Raw genomic sequence first — 17,078 nt, 5'->3', positions numbered from 1 at the left:
GTGATGTTGATCTGTTTGAAATAAAACCATACTTAGTATCTGTCATTAGTTTATCGTTGTATCATGAGATTCAGCACACATTACACATATTCATAATTAATCACTATTTTTTGCAATAAAACATTATGTTACACTCGAAGGTTTAATTTTTGATTGCAAACCTTTTTTGAATGCATAATAAAACATAAAAGTTGCGTTTCTGCTTGAGAAACTAAAACTGCTGACCTTTGTAGAATGAGCGTCTCACGTTTAAAAAAAAATCAAATTTACAAGAACAATTGAATACGTAGATTTGAAAACATCGTTAATTGAAACAGCACTGCAGATGAAACAGAATACAGCACGTCTTTCAATGGTTTAAGTGGTTATTTTGCGGAATATTTTACAGCTCTTCTTGTGTATCTTTGGTGGATGGCAGTACAACACACTCTGAAGGAGACGAAGAAGAAGTTACACCGGAAATAACCCTTTCTCTACTCCTGTGCATGAGGTTGGCGGGCTGCTAGCTGTATATGTGTATTGGGGGTAATTCTTTGAATTTTGCTGCTCAACTGATCAACTCAACTCGTTGACCTAACACACCAGAAACACGCGGAATCGTTTCATTTGGGTAAAGCAATGACCGCACTTTTAAATGCTTTATTTCACTCTTAGCTGGCAGTTAGCTGTATGCTAAATAATAGGTTCTTAGTGGCAGCAGAAAGCTAACCGGTGTTCTGTCAACTAGCTAACATTAGCTAGCAGCAACTGGAAAAAAAAAAGTTAAAGTTTTTGGTGTATCGCTTGATTATTTCTCTCGGGTATTTACGGAGGGCATCTGGCCAAATTGTGCAGTCGATTAATTGTGAACTGCTTTTTGTGCAGATAGGATAGGTGAGCGGTGGTTGCCCAGCCATGCCGTCCCCCGCTGGACCCAGCAGCCCCGCCGCTGCGCTCGCTGAAGCCCTGGAGAACTCCTCACGGCTCATCGACAGACACCTACAGGATGACCGATGCTTTCCCGACCTGTCAGAACTGCTCGGAGTCCCCTCACACAGTAAGCTAAGGCGAAGGAAAGACCTAATGATAGCTGTTTGTTTACAGCTCATGCAACACTAAGAGTAGAGGAAAAACTGGGATGGATAATGTCGGTGAAAGCAAATGTTGCAGGAGGTTTTGGACAAAACTTTCCTACAGAGGATCTGAGCAGCAGTTGTTGCTCATGTGTGTGTAAAATACAGATTTCAGGAGTGACTGTGGGAAATATGGATGTGTTTGGGTGAAGAGAGACAGTTTAAAAAGTTCAGGGTGATGTGTTGAAAAGCATGAAAATGTGAAGGTTTAGCACTTAGGGGTTTTTTTTTAATTAAATGATTTAAGGCAAAAAGCTTTATCAAAATATTTGGTTAAACTCCCGTAGATCTTCTCATTGTAAGAATGTATTCTCCATATGTGATTCTTTTTTTGTTTGGTTATTATTATTATTTTATTTAACTGTAAAAGGAGGAAAGCGAAATCTGCTCCACAGATTTATAAGCAAATGAAGCATCTCTATGTTACGCTTGCATCATGGTATTTTATTTTAAGGGGCTAAATTATTCTGTTGCTCAGTAGTTAAAAAGATAGATAAGGGAAATGCAAAGTTCACATTGGAATTATTTCATATCACTTGACCAAGTTTTGGATAAAATTCTCAGCCTAACCATCTCTGATTTTCCTGACAAAAATTCGAAAGCCAGGGTACACCTTTGACATGTTTCCAGTCTGTTGAAGGGCTAGCAGATAGTGACAGGCAACCATTAACTCTCACATTTACACCTTTAGAAGTTTAGGCAATCACCTATTAACCTAACCCCATGCATGTCTTTGGACTGTGGGAGGAAGCTGGAGTACCAGGGGACACTGGGAGAACATGCAAACGCCACACTGGATTTGAACCCGGTGCCTTCTTGCTGTGAGACAACAGTGCTAACTGCGCTCCTTATTATCAGTTTGTTTTTGTGTTTAGGGGGCATTTTTAAGACACCATTTTCTGTGGAGCCATTTTCATATATTGTAGGTAGTTCTCCTAGTAGCTAAGTAGTCGTTCAAATATTTTAGGCCAAATATCTGCTGATGTGACTGAAGGAATATGGAATTTCAAAAGTGTAGCTGAAGTTCAACATATATTTCTGACAGCGTGAATTTTGATGAAAATTGTAATAGTTTTTGGAACACAGATTTCCGTATATGAGGTGTTTTCTGTACTACCAAATTACTCATATCAGATGAATGGTTCGTTGATATTCCAGACCCGCCCCCCCAGAAAACCCGCCAAAACATCACCGTAACAACTTAATTGTTACTTCTTCTTCTTTTTTCTTTTTTTTGCAAAGATTTGGTGTCTTTGTTTATAACTTCAGCCTCACTTTCTCAGCATGACTTTTAAAAAATATATATTTTTACAGATGGTATTTAAGAGAGCTTAAATTTCACAATGTGAGTGTCATGCACTAGGCTAAAAGCTAAAGCCTGTCAGCTTCCTTATTTGGAAGTGTAGTCCTGGAATTTTCTTCAGGAAAACCAGAGACGGCCAAGCTTGATGCATTTGGTCAGTTGATATAGAATGAACCATTGTCTTAACACCTTTCAGTGTAACATCTTTATATATTTCAACAACTATATTGCTTACCTTATTTTACAGTGATGGAGAAAAACTTAATACTATAAACAGACTTCCTGTTGTTCTTCACAGATATGCCGTCCCTCTCCGGGGTGTCAGATATGGACTACCCACTCCAGGGGCCTGGTTTACTCAGTGTGCCTAACCTGCCAGAGCTCAGTGCAGTCCGCCGAGTCCCTCTGCCACCTGAGCTCGTGGAGCAATTCAGCCGTATCCTTTCGTTCATTCAGGAAAAACAAATGCAATGATTTTCATCTGACATATCGAGTAGAAAATATGTTCATTGCACTTGTGTTTGTTCCACAAGTAATACGAGTTTCAGCTTAACCAACTTGTAGACATGCAGTTCAACTGCATGATGGGAGTTTTCCCTGAAATTTCTCGAGCGTGGCTTACAATCGACAATGACATCTTTATGTGGAATTACGAAGATGGGTGCGTACCTCTTGGATAAAACAGGACTGACTGACTTTTACAAACCAAGTCGAGTGCACAAACTCTGCTAATATTATTAGTAATAATATTTTTGTTGAGAGTCTTTATTGATGATAAAACCAGGAGTTGAGGCATTTTTTTTTCTCTTTTTTTATTCCTTGCAGAGGAGACGTGGCCTATTTTGATGGCCTGATTGAAACTATTTTGGCAGTCGGCCTAGTAAAACCAAAACAAGGTACGCCTAGGCACTCGCAAAGCATTTGTCATCTTTTGTTTGAGTAATTCTTATGGGTTCTGTTTTTCTTTTCTCAGGGATTTTACAGCCACACATTCACTACCTCTTAGTATTGGCCACTTCTGTGGACGTGGTCATCCTTGGGCTCAGTTTCCCCAAAGGTCAAGCTGGTAAGTGATTCCTCATCAGAATTTTTGTAATATTTTGTAGGTAAAAGAAAAGGTTTTCCTTTTAACATTAATAGTTACACATTCCATCTCAAATCCTGCAGCAACCCTGGTATTAAGCAGCAGTACATTAAATTATATCCAGCTGTTTTAAAGGCATGTATTCAGTTTGTTACCATTTACATTGTCAGCTATATAACAACAAATGCCAGACAAGCACACTTTTAAGAATCGGTGTGAGGATATTTGTATGGATGTCAGAGTTGGGTAATGGGAGTAGTGCCTATGATATCATGATGTGCTTACGCTGGTTTATCTGGGTCATATTTGTGTCTCTCTCTTGTTTCAGGGTTGAATGACAGCATGTCTGGTGGGATGCAGCTGCTACCAGACCCTCTGTTCTCAATCCCCACAGACAACACCTACATCCTATCCATCACCTCCACAGATCTGGGACGCATCTTTATGGCGGGGAAGGACGGCTGCCTCTATGAGATCGCTTACCAGGCTGAGGCAGGCTGGCTGAGCCAACGCTGCAGAAAAATCAACCACTCTAAGAGCTCTCTGTCCTTCCTAATCCCTTCTGTTCTTCAGTTCTCCTTCTCTGAAGATGGTAAGGAGCAGGTTCACGTTTCCAGGTGGAGTGAAATATATCTGCCTGATTAAAGCTGACTGGAACATTTTGTTGCTTCTCTCCACAGATCCCATTGTGCAGATTGCAATAGATAACTCTCGTAACACACTTTTCACACGCTCAGAAAAAGGTGTCCTTCAGGTATGAGGCACATTTTGTGCGTACATATCTTTCTGATCGGCCCGGAAAGCAATAAATGTGCAGTAATCACCTGTCGTTTTAAATAATGAAATACTTTCATATTTTTCAGGTGTATGACCTGGGTGCTGACGGGCAAGGAATGAGTCGCGTGGCAACAATGTCACAGAGTTCAATTGTTGCGGCTGCTGGAAACATTGCGAGGCATGTTTTAGTTTAATAAACATCAATCAAGCTTCTTTTTGTGTTGTTATCCGCTCAGAGGAGAGTATTTCTTTTTTTTCTCTGCCTATTTGAAAAATTCAGTTTTTCCATTTTCAGGACAATAGATCGTTCGGTCTTCAAACCCATCGTACAGATCTCTGTGATTGACAGATCAGAGTCCTCAGATTGCCATCTTCTTGCCGTCACCCACGCAGGTATGTTATGAAATATTAATCAGTATGAGATGAAATACTAGAATACGTGCATTATGTATCGGTCTGTACTGATACTGTGTTTCTGCAGGTGTGCGTCTCTACTTCAGCACTACACCTTTTGCACCTCCGCACCAGAAGAACGTTGCAGTGCGACCTAGCCTACTAGCTATGGTACACGTTCGCCTTCCTCCAGGTTTTTCTGCCTCCTCTACCCTCCAGAAACCCTCCAAAGTACATAAGGCACTACACAGCAAAGGTAATAAGCAAATGGCACTCAGATCCTGAATCATTTATTTGTTCGTTCAGTAACGTACCGGGGCTTCGTTGGCAAGGAACCACATCTGTCTTTAATACATTTGAAATCTATCAGGTGTTCTTCTTATGGCTGCTTCTGAGACAGAGGACAGTGACATTCTGTGGTGCATCAATCACGACTCCTTTCCATTCAAGAAGCCCTTAATGGAGACGCAGGTTAGCACAAAAAAAGTCATGCAATGAATAAATTAAATGTATGTTTTCCCTTTCTTTGGCACTTTGTTAGATACTGATCAGTTTATCTGTCATGTTCGCTGCACATGTTGCATTGCAGATGATGTCTAATGTAGATGGACACTCTTGGGCTCTTTGTGCCATTAATGAGGAGCGACCGGCCAATTTTTTTACTCCGCTGAACAAGGACCATATCCCCATCACCAGTTCTCCTGTGGTGGTCCAGCAGCACAACATCCCTCCACAGAAGTTTGTCCTCCTCTCTGCAAAGGTTAAAATTGTTGTCATGATGCTTCATGTTGCATACGTAAACTTAATCTTGTTACAGTGTGACAAGACATTATCATAACTGTACAACTAAAAGTGTCAAATCTCCTTCAGGGGAGTCATATTTTTCAAAAGCTGAGACCAGTAGATCAGCTCCGTCACCTCCTGGTGAGCTGTGCTGGAGGGGAAAGTGAAGAAATTGAACGCTTCTTCAAGCTCCACCGGGTAAAATCACAATGACCATCACTGTGTAATGTTTTATAATCCCCTTATCATACCATGTAGCAGTAAGCCTATGCATGTGACTAGCTAGCAGCCTTTGTGACACACAGACACCTTCATCACATGCAACATATTTTTGAATCATTACTGTTTTCTGTACAGGAGGAGCAGGCTTGTGCCACAGCCTTAATCCTCGCTTGCTCCAGTGCTGCTTGCGACAGAGAGGTTTCACAATGGGCTACCAGAGCCTTCTTCAGGTCAGTTAATGGTTTGATATATGTAAATATTTCCAGTCGTTCACAGTGTGCACAAACTAAAGTCAGTGCTGTTTTTTACTATTTTGATCAGATATGGAGGAGAAGCACAGATGAGATTTCCTGCAGCCTTGGCGTCACCCAGTACTGTTGGGCCTGTGATGAGCTCTCCAGCACCGGGTAAATGAACAAACATTTTGCTGTGTCCACCTGGCTGGTGGGATGTGACCAAATCATGCAAAACAAGATCTGTACGTGAAGAAAACAATCATTTTAATCGCTAACTATAATATTTACCATCGTGCATTATTAATGCCCCCTTCAGGTATTATACCCCCAGCACTGGCCACACCCTTTGCATCAATGCAGTCTGGCTCTGCCCCCATCACACCTATGTCAGCTGGCCCTGAGGTGATTTTCTCCGGGAAGCACAACGGCATTTGCATCTACTTTGCACGCATTCTCGGGTTAGTAAAGCCTGTCATCATTTGTCACATTTTTCTGGGTCACAGCTTAAATACTCAGCCTCTGATTCAAAGCTTTGGTTGCTGATGTGTGTTGATGTTGTCCTTAAACTGCTGAGTCACATGTCTTCCTCTCCTGTTTTCCTGCTGACTCTGAACAGAAATATTTGGGATGGCAGCCTTGCTGTCGAGAAAACTATCAGCAAAGGGAATCAGACTGTCAGTATTGTAAGTAACATTACAGTTACATTTACTCACAGCAGAATTGTTTGGATTGTAAAAAAAATCTTGGATGTCAAGATAATTTTCTCCGGTTGAATGGAAATAAAATTTGTGCCCCTGTCAGCCCGTCCCCCTGGTTCATTCGAAATCTGGATTAGCTTTCCTTTTATTAGAGATCTTGTCTTTGACACTTGATTGGTGCTTGCCACTGGATTTGCATGTTAAGGACCTGGTTTGTTCTTGCTTTCGTCAGCTGAGAAATATTAGTTTTATTTCTAAATCTGTCCTGTAATTCACTCTTTAACGAGCTTTTACTGAGGCAGGTAGATCGTCTGCAGTTTGGATGATCTACAGAAGATCCTCCCAAACGTTCCCATGTCATACCTCTACTGATCTCATTGTTCCCAATCAAGTTTAGAATTCAATCTGTGAGCTCAGTGGATTCATTTAGCATTTTATTTGTCCTTATTGTCCTTCTTTTGTGGTTTTTATTTGATGTGAAGCTCCTTGTAAGTAAATAAAACTATTCCTATCTCTTACATGTTGTTAATAATTAACACTAGCTTTCATCCTTTACCCCCACAGTTGGAAAGCAGTGTTAATTCATTTGATGTGGAGTCAGTCCTTCACGAGCTCTGCGGCTTGCAGGAGTTTCTGGATAAAAACTCTCAGTTCAGTCCCTCCTCTCTCGGTGCTGCAAGGTGAAGCTCCTTACAGATTTGTTTATTCTTATTTTGAGTTAATAGCTGTATTGATACCTCAGAAAGTTGTTAGATCTTTTGCAACATTGCCTTCAAATTAAAGGAGTAGAATAATATAAATGTAAAAAGAATTAAAGATTTCCTTCAGTTCAGTGAGCAGAATACATGATGTAACACCAGCTGGGATATGAACAGATGGTTTAACTTTGCTGAATGTTTTAGTCTGCGGAGAACAGTTCAGCTCAGGTGATTAAGGACTGAAAAAGGTATCAAATGAAGTTCTGTTTAGATGAGACGTCCCCTCAAACTAGCTTCTGTTCAAAACCCTCAAAAAACCAAAACACTTTCCTTTTTGATGTTAATGCACAAAACAGGATCTGTAGATGCTAAAAAGATAAAAATATACTTCAACAGACTCTTGTTTCCTATCTCTCTTGTATAACATCTGTGTTGTTTCCTCTTATCTTCAGCTCCCCTGCCAACCTGCAGCAAAGGCTGCTGGGATTCATGCGTCCTGATGGAGCCAGCTCTCAGCAGGTTCAGCAGGAACTCCAGAGGAAATATCACAGTGAGTCATGAATACAGGCTTCATTTTTTCCCCTGAATATTTTTTTTATTACACTATATATAAATGTGGGAAAGGAAACACAGTGTAAGTTTTTTTTTTTTTCCTTTGTCATTTCCGTTTCCAGCCAAGGCTCAAGTCTATGAGAAAGTGTCCCTGCAGGCCATCCAGCAGTTAGTGCACCGCTCATATCAGACTCTGGCCCTCTGGAAACTTCTCTGTGATCATCAGTTCAGCCTCATTATGTCTGAGCTGCCAAAGGTGCATATGTGCACTGCAAACAGATGCTCATACCCCTGCAGTAAAACCTGGTATTCAATTGAAGCTCCCCGTTGTTTTTGGAGTGCTCCTTTGTCATTCTGCCATTTCTTGTTATTTGCAGGAGTTTCAAGAGCAGATGAAGGGAGCAAGTTTTAAAGATGTTGTGATAAGGGGCAAGGAGTTATCTGGAGCGCTCATCACAGGACTCATTAATGTCTATATCAAAGATAACGCCTCCGTGGATGCTATCAGCAATCACCTGCGCGACATCTGTCCGCTGCTGTACAGCAGCGATGACAGCGTTTGCTCCAAGGTTCGTACACACACCTTTTTTTTCCACCTCTGTGTTAAGTATAGTTACAATTATTGCTGCTTCAGGGGTATCACATTCTTACTTTATTGATGTGTGCGTCTTGTTTTCACATTTCTTATAATCATGGTATTTTTTAAGGCAATGAGGTCTTGTACTAAGAGGTTATTGATTTATCCACATCGATTCATGTGTCTCAGCACTGAATTTGCTCTTGTCCCCCACTCAGGCTAATGAGTTGCTGCAGAGCTCCAAGCAGATCCAGAATAAAGCAGATAAAGAGAGAACACTGAGAGAGTCTTTACGGCTCTACCAACAGATCAGCCAGCACACAGACCTCCCACTTGTTTGCTCCCAGTACAGACAGGGTAAGGAGATGCAAGACATCTCCACTATCTCTGTATATATATATATATATATATATATATATATATATATATTGTTCGTGAGATTTATTTTCTAACGCTGCTTATCTTCTCAGTGCGTTTCTACGAGGGAATCCTGGAGTTGTGTCTCACTGCGGCAGAGAAGAAGGATCCACAGAGGCTAGGGCCTCATTTCTACAAGAATGGAGAACCTGAGCAGGACAGAGTGGGACAGCAGGCCTTCCAGGAAAGGTAGAAGAAGCCTTAAACAAATCACCCACATCAGAGATGTAGTCATCACCGTTCTTTATCTTTGCTTTTTAAACCTCCAGACTTTCATGTTATAAGTGCATCACAGACACCATGCAGGAGCTGGTGAACCAGAGCAAAGCTGCCCCACAGTCCCCCAGTGTCCCTAAACAGCCCGGTCCTCCTGTCATGACCTCGGACCCCAACATGCTCAGCAATGAGGAAGCGACAGCTCATGTGAGTAGGAGTTTCTCTCATTTCTTTCTGCTGCACTGTGTATCATCTTCATTTCTAATAAAAATCTGTTCCTGTGTAGTTTGAGCAGATGCTGGGTTTGGCCCAGAGGTCTCAGGACGAGCTGTTTCACATCGCGCTCTACAACTGGCTGATTCAGGCCGACCTGACTGACAAGCTGCTCGAGGTACTGTCTGCTTGCTCGTAAATGTTTTGTTTCAGTAAAGCTTGTTTTACCTTTTCATTTTTCTTTCTCTTTTTAGTTGGCAGACATCGGTTCTTACATCAGTTTAGATCAGGGGTGGGCAATTCCAGGCCTCGAGGGCCGGTGTCCTGCAGGTTTTAGATCTCACCTTGGATCAACACACCTGAATCACATGATTAGTTCATTACCAGGCCTCTGGAGAACCTCAGGAGCTAATTTAGCCATTTAAATCAGCTGTGTTGGTTCAAGGACACATCTAAAACCTGCTGGGACACCGGCCCTCGAGGCCTGGAGTTGCCCACCCATGGTTTAGATTCTATTTTCAACCAGATTTTATTGCCCCAAACATAACAGCTAATATACATGGAAGACAGGTGCTGAGAAAATCTGAAATTTATAAGGGAACAAATGAAAGGAAAAAATAGTTTCTTTAAATTCAAATTAATCAAGTAATGAATTAATTTCTAGTTTTAATTTGTTTGTAGATTATTATTTAGATTTTTAAATAAAGCTCCTCATTTATTTGCTTTCCCAAATGACCTTTCTATTTATTCATGAATGTTTCACATCTCCTTTTTATTGATTCATCCAAAGCTTTTGCACCTCAATTTCATTCAAAGAAATTGTTTTATGAAAAAAATATATAAATGAAGATGTATAAAAATCAACTGGTGTATAAAAAAACTAGGAGAATTAAAACCGATTTAAATACTTATCAAGGCAAGTTGAAACTACATTTTTTTTTAAAAAAAATAAAAAATGTTTGATTCCTAAAATGTCTTTCACTTGACGTAAAAACTCCCCTAAAATAATAAAAAAATGAATAGAAAAATGTTTAAATCTAACATTTTACTGCATATTCAGTGTTGTTTTACTCTGATTCTTGCAGTTTTATTTTTTACACCTCCACACATTTGTGTATGAACAAATTGAAGATGCCTTTTGGCATTGTCATGGTGATTGCACACCAGTATATGATACCCGTGTTTGTCCCTGTGCTCTGCGGTCCAGGTGAATTCTCCATACTTGGAAGAACATCTGATGCATATGATCAAGCAGGACCAGAGTAAAGTTCATAATATGGACCTCCTGTGGCGCTACTACGAGAAGAATCGTAACTTTGGCAAAGCTGCCCACGTACTGGCCCGCCTCGCCGACATGCACAGGTTCGGACACAGCAGTACAATGCCAACGCCACAACATGCAACACATTTACATGGAAAATTGGCCACCTCCAACACTGACTCCTTCAGCAAGTGTATACGTTATATTCAACTTATTAAAAAACAATTTAGAAAAAGTACCTTGATGTTTGCACTCTGATCATGTAGCACGGAGATCTCACTGAAGCAGCGTTTGGAGTACATCGCTCGAGCCATCCTGTCTGCGAAGAGTTCATCCTCTATCTCAGCTCAGGCATCTGACGGAGAGTTCCTCCATGAGCTGGAGGAGAAGATGGAGGTAACCCTGACGTTGTAACGCTTACAGTGAAAGAAATCCTAGCCTGAAATTCAGCACATTCTGCTCACGCTCTGTCTACTTCCTGTCTGCCATAGCTTGTGCGTATCCAAGTACAGATACAGGAAACCTTGATCAGACAGTACTCCCATCATCCCTCTGTGAAAAATGTCATCTCTCAGTTGGACTCGGAACTAATGGACATCACAAAGGTAACGTGCAACGTGCAACTGTGGAACAGAGAAGAGTGTTTTTAGGAGTATTTTAACACGCTAGCCCTAATTTAAAGGTGATGGATAAAGAGTTTTGTTTTTACAGTGAATAGAAATTTGTTTGTGGAACTGTTTTTGTTGCATAGCTCTATGGAGAGTTTGCCGATCATTTCAAATTGTCTGAATGCAAACTGGCCATCATTCACTGCGCTGGACACTCTGACCCGATCCTGGTGCACTCGCTGTGGCAGGAGATTTTGGAGAAAGGTGAGCGAAATGTCAAGATCCTGCAAAAATGCAACCTGGGACACACACCCCCCCCCCCCCCCCCCCCCCCCCCCCCCCCTCTCTCACACCCACACACACCCTTTCTGCTTTATATTTATGTATTTTTTTGCATGCTTTATATCTCACTTATGCCTCTTCTCTCTTTCAGAACTGGAAGATACTGTGGCCATGAGTCCAGTAGATAGAATGAGGTCTCTTAATCTGAAGCTGGTATCGCTTGGAAAGATTTATGCTGGAACACCGAGATATTTCCCTTTGGGTAAGCTGTAATTACATTGAGTTTTAGTCTGATTAAAATTTGCCAGCTTGCACTTTAAAATTTTGTCAACAGTAATATAATTGGAGTTCCCTTTAGCATCATTTATGTCAGCATGTCTCTGGTGTGCAGGTCTGTAGGGTCATGTTGGTGATTAAGGCAATTGTTTAATTATCCTCCTTTTTATAACCAGCATGTTCAAGCTTGTCATGCCTATGGAGGCATTTATTAATTTTATATAAATCATCGGTACTTGCATGCATGCACATAATCAATTACGTACCCGGGAGTGAACATATTGCTGAGTATGCGATGCTAAGGAGCTGATGTGTCCTGTGATTGCAGAGTTTCTAGTAAAGTTCCTGGAGCAGGAGGTTTGCCGGCTCAACTGGGATGTGGGATTCGTTACATCCACTATGCAGGAGATTGGAGTGCAGTTGCCACGTCTGTTGGAAGTCTATGACCAGCTCTTCAAAACTCGGGTACATGCAGTACCCTGTGACTTTTTAAGCTGAACTTTCTTTTAGTCTGTTCAGTAATGATCCACCTATCTCAATGAGTCAAAAAAACCAACCCTTTGTTTGTTTGTTTCTAAATTTTTCATAGGATCCTTGCTGGCAACGTCTGAGGAAACCGCTTCATTTAGTGGAGTGTATCCATGTACTTCTCTCAGGATATGTAGAAGACCCCAGCAGGGTACCAACTTATGACAGGTAATTACGGTCTGTTCAGCTCCTGGCCTGTAGTGGCTGCGGTAGTGTTCACAGCATTAACCTAAGGTCCCCAGTGAGCATTACTATCACAACTGTTGCCATCAGTCAGTGTGTAAGCTGATTATTTTATTTCTTTTAGAGACGATACACATTCATCAACATTACTGTACATGTGCCAGTGTTGGTTAAATCTCTGTTGAACTTTTGTCCCCTGGACAGATGTTGAAAGGAAAAAAAGCACACTGTTTAAAGCCATTTAAAAGTCCATGAAAATGAACCATATACAATAAAAACCACTAATATTAAATAGTACTGGAATAGGGAGTTTAAGTTTGCGCAGAGGCAGTTAAAACACAATCCCTTAATCTCTCTTGTACTACAGATGAACCTGTGAAACTTTAACCGAGATTACATACAAAGAAGTCATAAGAGGCATGCTTTTGTTTACTCATTGGGGGTGAAGATCAGAACTGAGAACCTCTCAGGCCCAGATTATTCTCCATTTTGGACAAGGACAGCTGCAGATCCAATGCACGAGCAGGCTGGCTATGCACATGTGTAGTTGGTACGTTAAAATATAAATTCTCCAGGGACGAGTCTGGCGAGACATTTACACCGGAAAGTATGATCTTGGTTTATTTTCAAGACTTTAGATAAAATCTTAAGCTAAATTTTAAATGCTGTGAGCACAGGAAGAAAGTACTTAAAAAGCGTAACAGAGAGTAATGACGCTGAACATTTTTTTTTAAGTAAGTGAATACATTTTCTAATTTTACACCAAAAATAGAAAATGTATTAAATGTTCCATAAAAGGAGCAAAATGATCACGCTTTAAATACAGGTCTTATCTTGATCACACTAGTGTTTTTTGTACCCCCCCCCCCTCTTCAGTGTGATGCATTTTTGCTGTTTCTAAGCAACAGATCATGCCCATCATGCCAGCTCCCAGCAGGCAGTCAGATACCGTGGACAAACATGTAAAACCTCACCTCGTTTGGCCACGTGTGATGTTTAGTTTGCACTTTGATCATTTCTCTGTGATTTATTCAGGTCAGAGTTCACTAAGACTATATGAAGCATCCCATTTCCAAACATTGCAAAGTTGTTTTTGTTTTGTTTTTTGCAGACGTCGCTTCACTAACGTGTGTCTTGACAACATCTGCGGTTACCTCGTGGAGCTGCAGTCCCTGAGCCCAAACTCTGTCCTTCAACAAACCATCGGCAACTTCAAGTCCCTGCAGGCAAAGCTGGAGAAACTCCACTGATGTAACTGTGGTCAAGAGACGGGTGACTTGTGGGTGTTGCCCTGTTGGCCTTAAGTGAAAACTGCTGATTTAAAGTGTGTTTACATTGTCAGCAAAGGACAATATGATGATGACGTTTGTATTACAAAGTAGAGTTTGGCTCTTTTTTCCCCTCCAGTTTGTTTTGCAGCTTGGAGAGACAGGTTTTTATAACTTATTTGATACATTTTGTTAGTTTAAACATTATGCAGAAATACAACCTTGGAAAGAATGACTGTTATTTGCATTGTGTGCAAATAACAGTCATATATCTAAAGATGAGAAGACACTTTTTTCATCACAAATATGAAATCCCTTTAAATTTTACAGCTTATTGGTTATAGTGGAAATGCAGTTATGTGATGGTTGATTTTTCTGGTAAAATGTCCCCAACTGAAGCCATTTCTTCACAGGGGAATGATTTTGATTGTTCTATTGCCTGTCTGCAAACAGTTTAGTTTTATATGTTGTAATTATGTACATAACTTGGCCATAATGCCGTCGTTTCTGCCACGAGTCATTTACACATTTCATTTTATTATTTACAATGAATGTTTTGTCTGCTTGGGCGTTAGATTTAACGGTGCCATTGTGTGTGAGTGCTTTTCTTGTGATTGTTTTGAAAGCAGAACGATTTTTTAACTCTGCAAACTTTGGCCCACTTGGAAGAAAAATAAATAAAACTCATTTTTAATGAAATAAAACAGAACTTTTGAGGATGTTTTCAAAACACTACACAGAAACTAGGTGTTGTCTGTGAACTAGACACACACGTGTTCTTGGTTGAGATATATCTGTGTGAAACTCTACAAATGATCAGCAGAAAGGGGCATTTAATTGCTTTGGGTGGATGTGACACTGTTTACATAATTATCTTTAATTGACTCCCTCACTCATGCTTTCTTAGAAACATCAACCCTACAAGGCAGTAATTGCTAAATTACAATTAGCTGTGTGTTGGAGTACACAATTGTGTTTTGATTCTTAGCCTCATGAGAAATAAACAGATTTTGACCTGATGTTGGGTTTATTTTTGTTGGTATACTTGCACACGCTCCAGTATAGTAAGCCATGCATAATGTCTGTGAGGGAAAATGTCTGAAGGTTTGCATCTGTTTTCCTAATGCTTGAATGTTTTTGTAGAAACCTAAGCCAGAACAAATACAGGGTTTTCCTGGAGTATGTGTAAACATTTTCCATTTGATTGTTTTAGACCCATGATTGTCAGATATGTGTTTTTATAGCTGAAAAGTAGCAAACTGAACATATGGCAAACTGTTGGTACAAGCAAAAAGCCATCTTTTATTTGTGACGATGTAATCTCAGATACAATAAAGATGACAGTACCTTCTGTTAAGCGTACAACCAGTCACAGTGAAACTATTCACACTCTGTCACTCTGAAATGACCAGAGAGCTTGTTCTAAGTAGGTGAGGGCCACTTGTCATATTGAATTTTCTGCTCTTTAAATGATAGTCAGGAGGTCTTGAAGATATCGTGCTTCTCTCAGAGGTTTAGAGGCAACTGTGGGCATTGCAAAGCCTTCGAAAAATTTGCTTAAAATAGGTCTGAGTTCTGACTCCTCTGTCCTCTTTGTAAAACGGTGTGCTGACCGATTTGGATCTAGCCTTTTATAGTGCAGGAGAAATAAAATGTATAAATAAATGCAGATGAATAAACAGTGAAGCGGTTTGATATAATGTGTTGGACAGCTGAGTAAAAAGAGAGTACACTGAGGCTCAAGAGAAAGAGCTGGGTGTCTTTTTATCTTTTGGATGAGCAAGTGAGTTTTTTCACTCCGTGCAGGAAGATGTAGGGAATGATGCACGTGTAGGAGGCTGCGATGTAGCTGGACACCTCCACTACTATTGATGAAGTGTGGATGTTGTTAGTAATGTGCAGAAGCAAATGAGTCAGCCAGCATACCAGCACCACGCTGGCTACAGCCACCACGCTCTTGGCCGCTCTCACCTGAGTGCTTGAGTTCGGATGGGGTTTAGATGGTATCTGAGAGGGCCTCGAGAGATTTGGCTGAGCTCCAACGCTGCAGTTCTGGGGAGCATTGTGGAGACTATGGCCCGATGGCTGTCGGTTTGGAGAGGAAGGAGCAGGCACACCTGTATAAATGTGGTTTGTAGATGTAGAATCTCTGAGATCTTTTGAGGTGGTTGGACCAGAGATGATGCTGACCGATGCCTTGTTGCGTTTGCTCTCAAATCTCTTTCGTTCCTCTTTAACCATCTCCTTGGTTTGATCAGAGTTATGACTCCTTATACGTTGGTGGTTTTGAAGCAGAGTGATGACAATCTGGGCACTGGCGAATACAATCCCAGCCATAGGTAAAGCGTTAGCCAGGGTTAAATAAATTGCTTCATATATTTGCCTAGCATTTGGATTAGGGAAGATCTCTATGCAATCTTCGTGGCTGTCATTTGCCACCTCCAGTGTGAAGAAGAAGAAGTGTGGGACGCTGAAGACCACAGCCACCATCCAGCTCCCAGCAAGCAGACAGCCCACGAGACACAGGCTGTCCATCTGCACCGGTGCGCCGCCTCGTTTCAGGGAGCCGACCAGCTTCTGGTGCCAGAAAACACTGATGAAGAAGGTTGTAAAGATGCTGCTGGTTTCAGAGAGGCCAGCACAGAAGCAAAACACTCCACAGTAGGTCTTCCCCAGGAACCACCGCCCAGCAAAATCTGCCATGGTGTCAGGCAGGTCCACCAGGTAGTTGGTGATGAGGTTGGAGATGGCCAGATTGATGAAAAGGACCTCGTTTGTGCGGATGCTGGATTTGTGCCTGGGCAGGGAGCATATAGCCAGCCAGTTGTTTCCCAGGATCCCTGCAATAAACATGAGTGCTCTGATGATGGCTTCAATCAACCCTTCCATTGTTTCACAAGATCAGGCAACAACTTGTCAGCCTTTAGATCAGTGTGGGAGCTTCACAACCTTTATATAATCTGAGGAGGATGCTGTTAGCTTTAGACATTTATAGAGGAGGGGAGAAATGGCCCAACCCCATGGAGCTTTCATTGTGCAGTCCCACTGAGATGGACGTGTGTTTCTCATGTCATGCCTTCCCAGGAAACTTCCCCTGGTAGATTATAGAAACTGCCATCTGAGTAAAACACAGAAAGAGGTAAATCCAAAGCCAAATCTGAAAGTTCAGTGAACAAACAGTGATATTAAAGGGCCAGCAGCCAAAGCTGTGAGTCCTCTGATAATTGACATCATATGGAGACAAAGAACAGAAACACTCAGTCATCCCCGGGCACCAAATGCATAATTTCCCAACAATCCAAGTAAAGCTTGTTCAAAGACATGTGAATGGAGCTCTGACCGAACGAATTCCTGCCAGCAGTTGAGAGTTTATCGGCACTAATCTTTGGTG

At 41.2% G+C, this 17,078-nt stretch overlaps 2 protein-coding genes across 2 annotated transcripts; one reads left to right on the top strand and one right to left on the bottom strand.

The window, feature by feature from the left end:
* Positions 1-451: 451 nt before the first annotated feature.
* Positions 452-14,396, top strand: nup155 (nucleoporin 155). Its single transcript, XM_085413901.1, has 34 exons — positions 452-610; positions 865-1,036; positions 2,714-2,851; positions 2,980-3,076; positions 3,241-3,311; positions 3,389-3,481; positions 3,828-4,091; positions 4,180-4,253; positions 4,363-4,454; positions 4,572-4,669; positions 4,758-4,925; positions 5,040-5,140; positions 5,259-5,429; positions 5,540-5,650; positions 5,810-5,904; positions 5,996-6,081; positions 6,227-6,368; positions 6,527-6,593; positions 7,173-7,288; positions 7,759-7,856; positions 7,981-8,114; positions 8,236-8,427; positions 8,654-8,792; positions 8,906-9,041; positions 9,122-9,275; positions 9,355-9,459; positions 10,489-10,643; positions 10,809-10,938; positions 11,034-11,147; positions 11,294-11,414; positions 11,584-11,694; positions 12,037-12,173; positions 12,298-12,404; positions 13,531-14,396. Exons 2-34 carry the CDS (start codon positions 895-897, stop codon positions 13,667-13,669), a joined length of 4,098 nt encoding a protein of 1,365 aa, XP_085270027.1. The 5' UTR covers positions 452-610; positions 865-894; the 3' UTR covers positions 13,670-14,396.
* A 1,055-nt stretch (positions 14,397-15,451) lies between these two features.
* On the bottom strand, positions 15,452-16,602 carry ora5 (olfactory receptor class A related 5). The gene has a single exon (XM_085411299.1). It carries the CDS (start codon positions 16,574-16,576, stop codon positions 15,452-15,454), a length of 1,125 nt encoding a protein of 374 aa, XP_085267425.1. The 5' UTR covers positions 16,577-16,602.
* Between the last annotated feature and the right edge of the window lie 476 nt (positions 16,603-17,078).

This window comes from Rhamphochromis longiceps, linkage group LG7 (assembly GCF_057381845.1).
Source record: "Rhamphochromis longiceps isolate RC_006_pf linkage group LG7, R_longiceps_female_GT1.1, whole genome shotgun sequence".
In the NCBI taxonomy this organism is placed as follows: Eukaryota; Metazoa; Chordata; class Actinopteri; order Cichliformes; family Cichlidae; genus Rhamphochromis; species Rhamphochromis longiceps.
Note: the sequence above shows the minus strand (reverse complement) of the source record. Positions and strands in the feature narration are given on the sequence as shown.

What these genes read in the sequence shown, in the direction of transcription:
- nup155 (XM_085413901.1), top strand. Translation starts at nt 895, where the DNA reads ATGCCGTCCCCCGCTGGACCCAGCAGCCCCGCCGCTGCGCTCGCTGAA. An exon ending in AGCCCTTAATGGAGACGCAG is followed by an intron (nt 5,141 to 5,258) that starts GTTAGCACAAAA and finishes GTTGCATTGCAG; the next exon opens with ATGATGTCTAATGTAGATGG. An exon ending in TTGCTCCCAGTACAGACAGG is followed by an intron (nt 8,793 to 8,905) that starts GTAAGGAGATGC and finishes TTATCTTCTCAG; the next exon opens with TGCGTTTCTACGAGGGAATC.
- ora5 (XM_085411299.1), bottom strand. Translation starts at nt 16,576, where the DNA reads ATGGAAGGGTTGATTGAAGCCATCATCAGAGCACTCATGTTTATTGCA.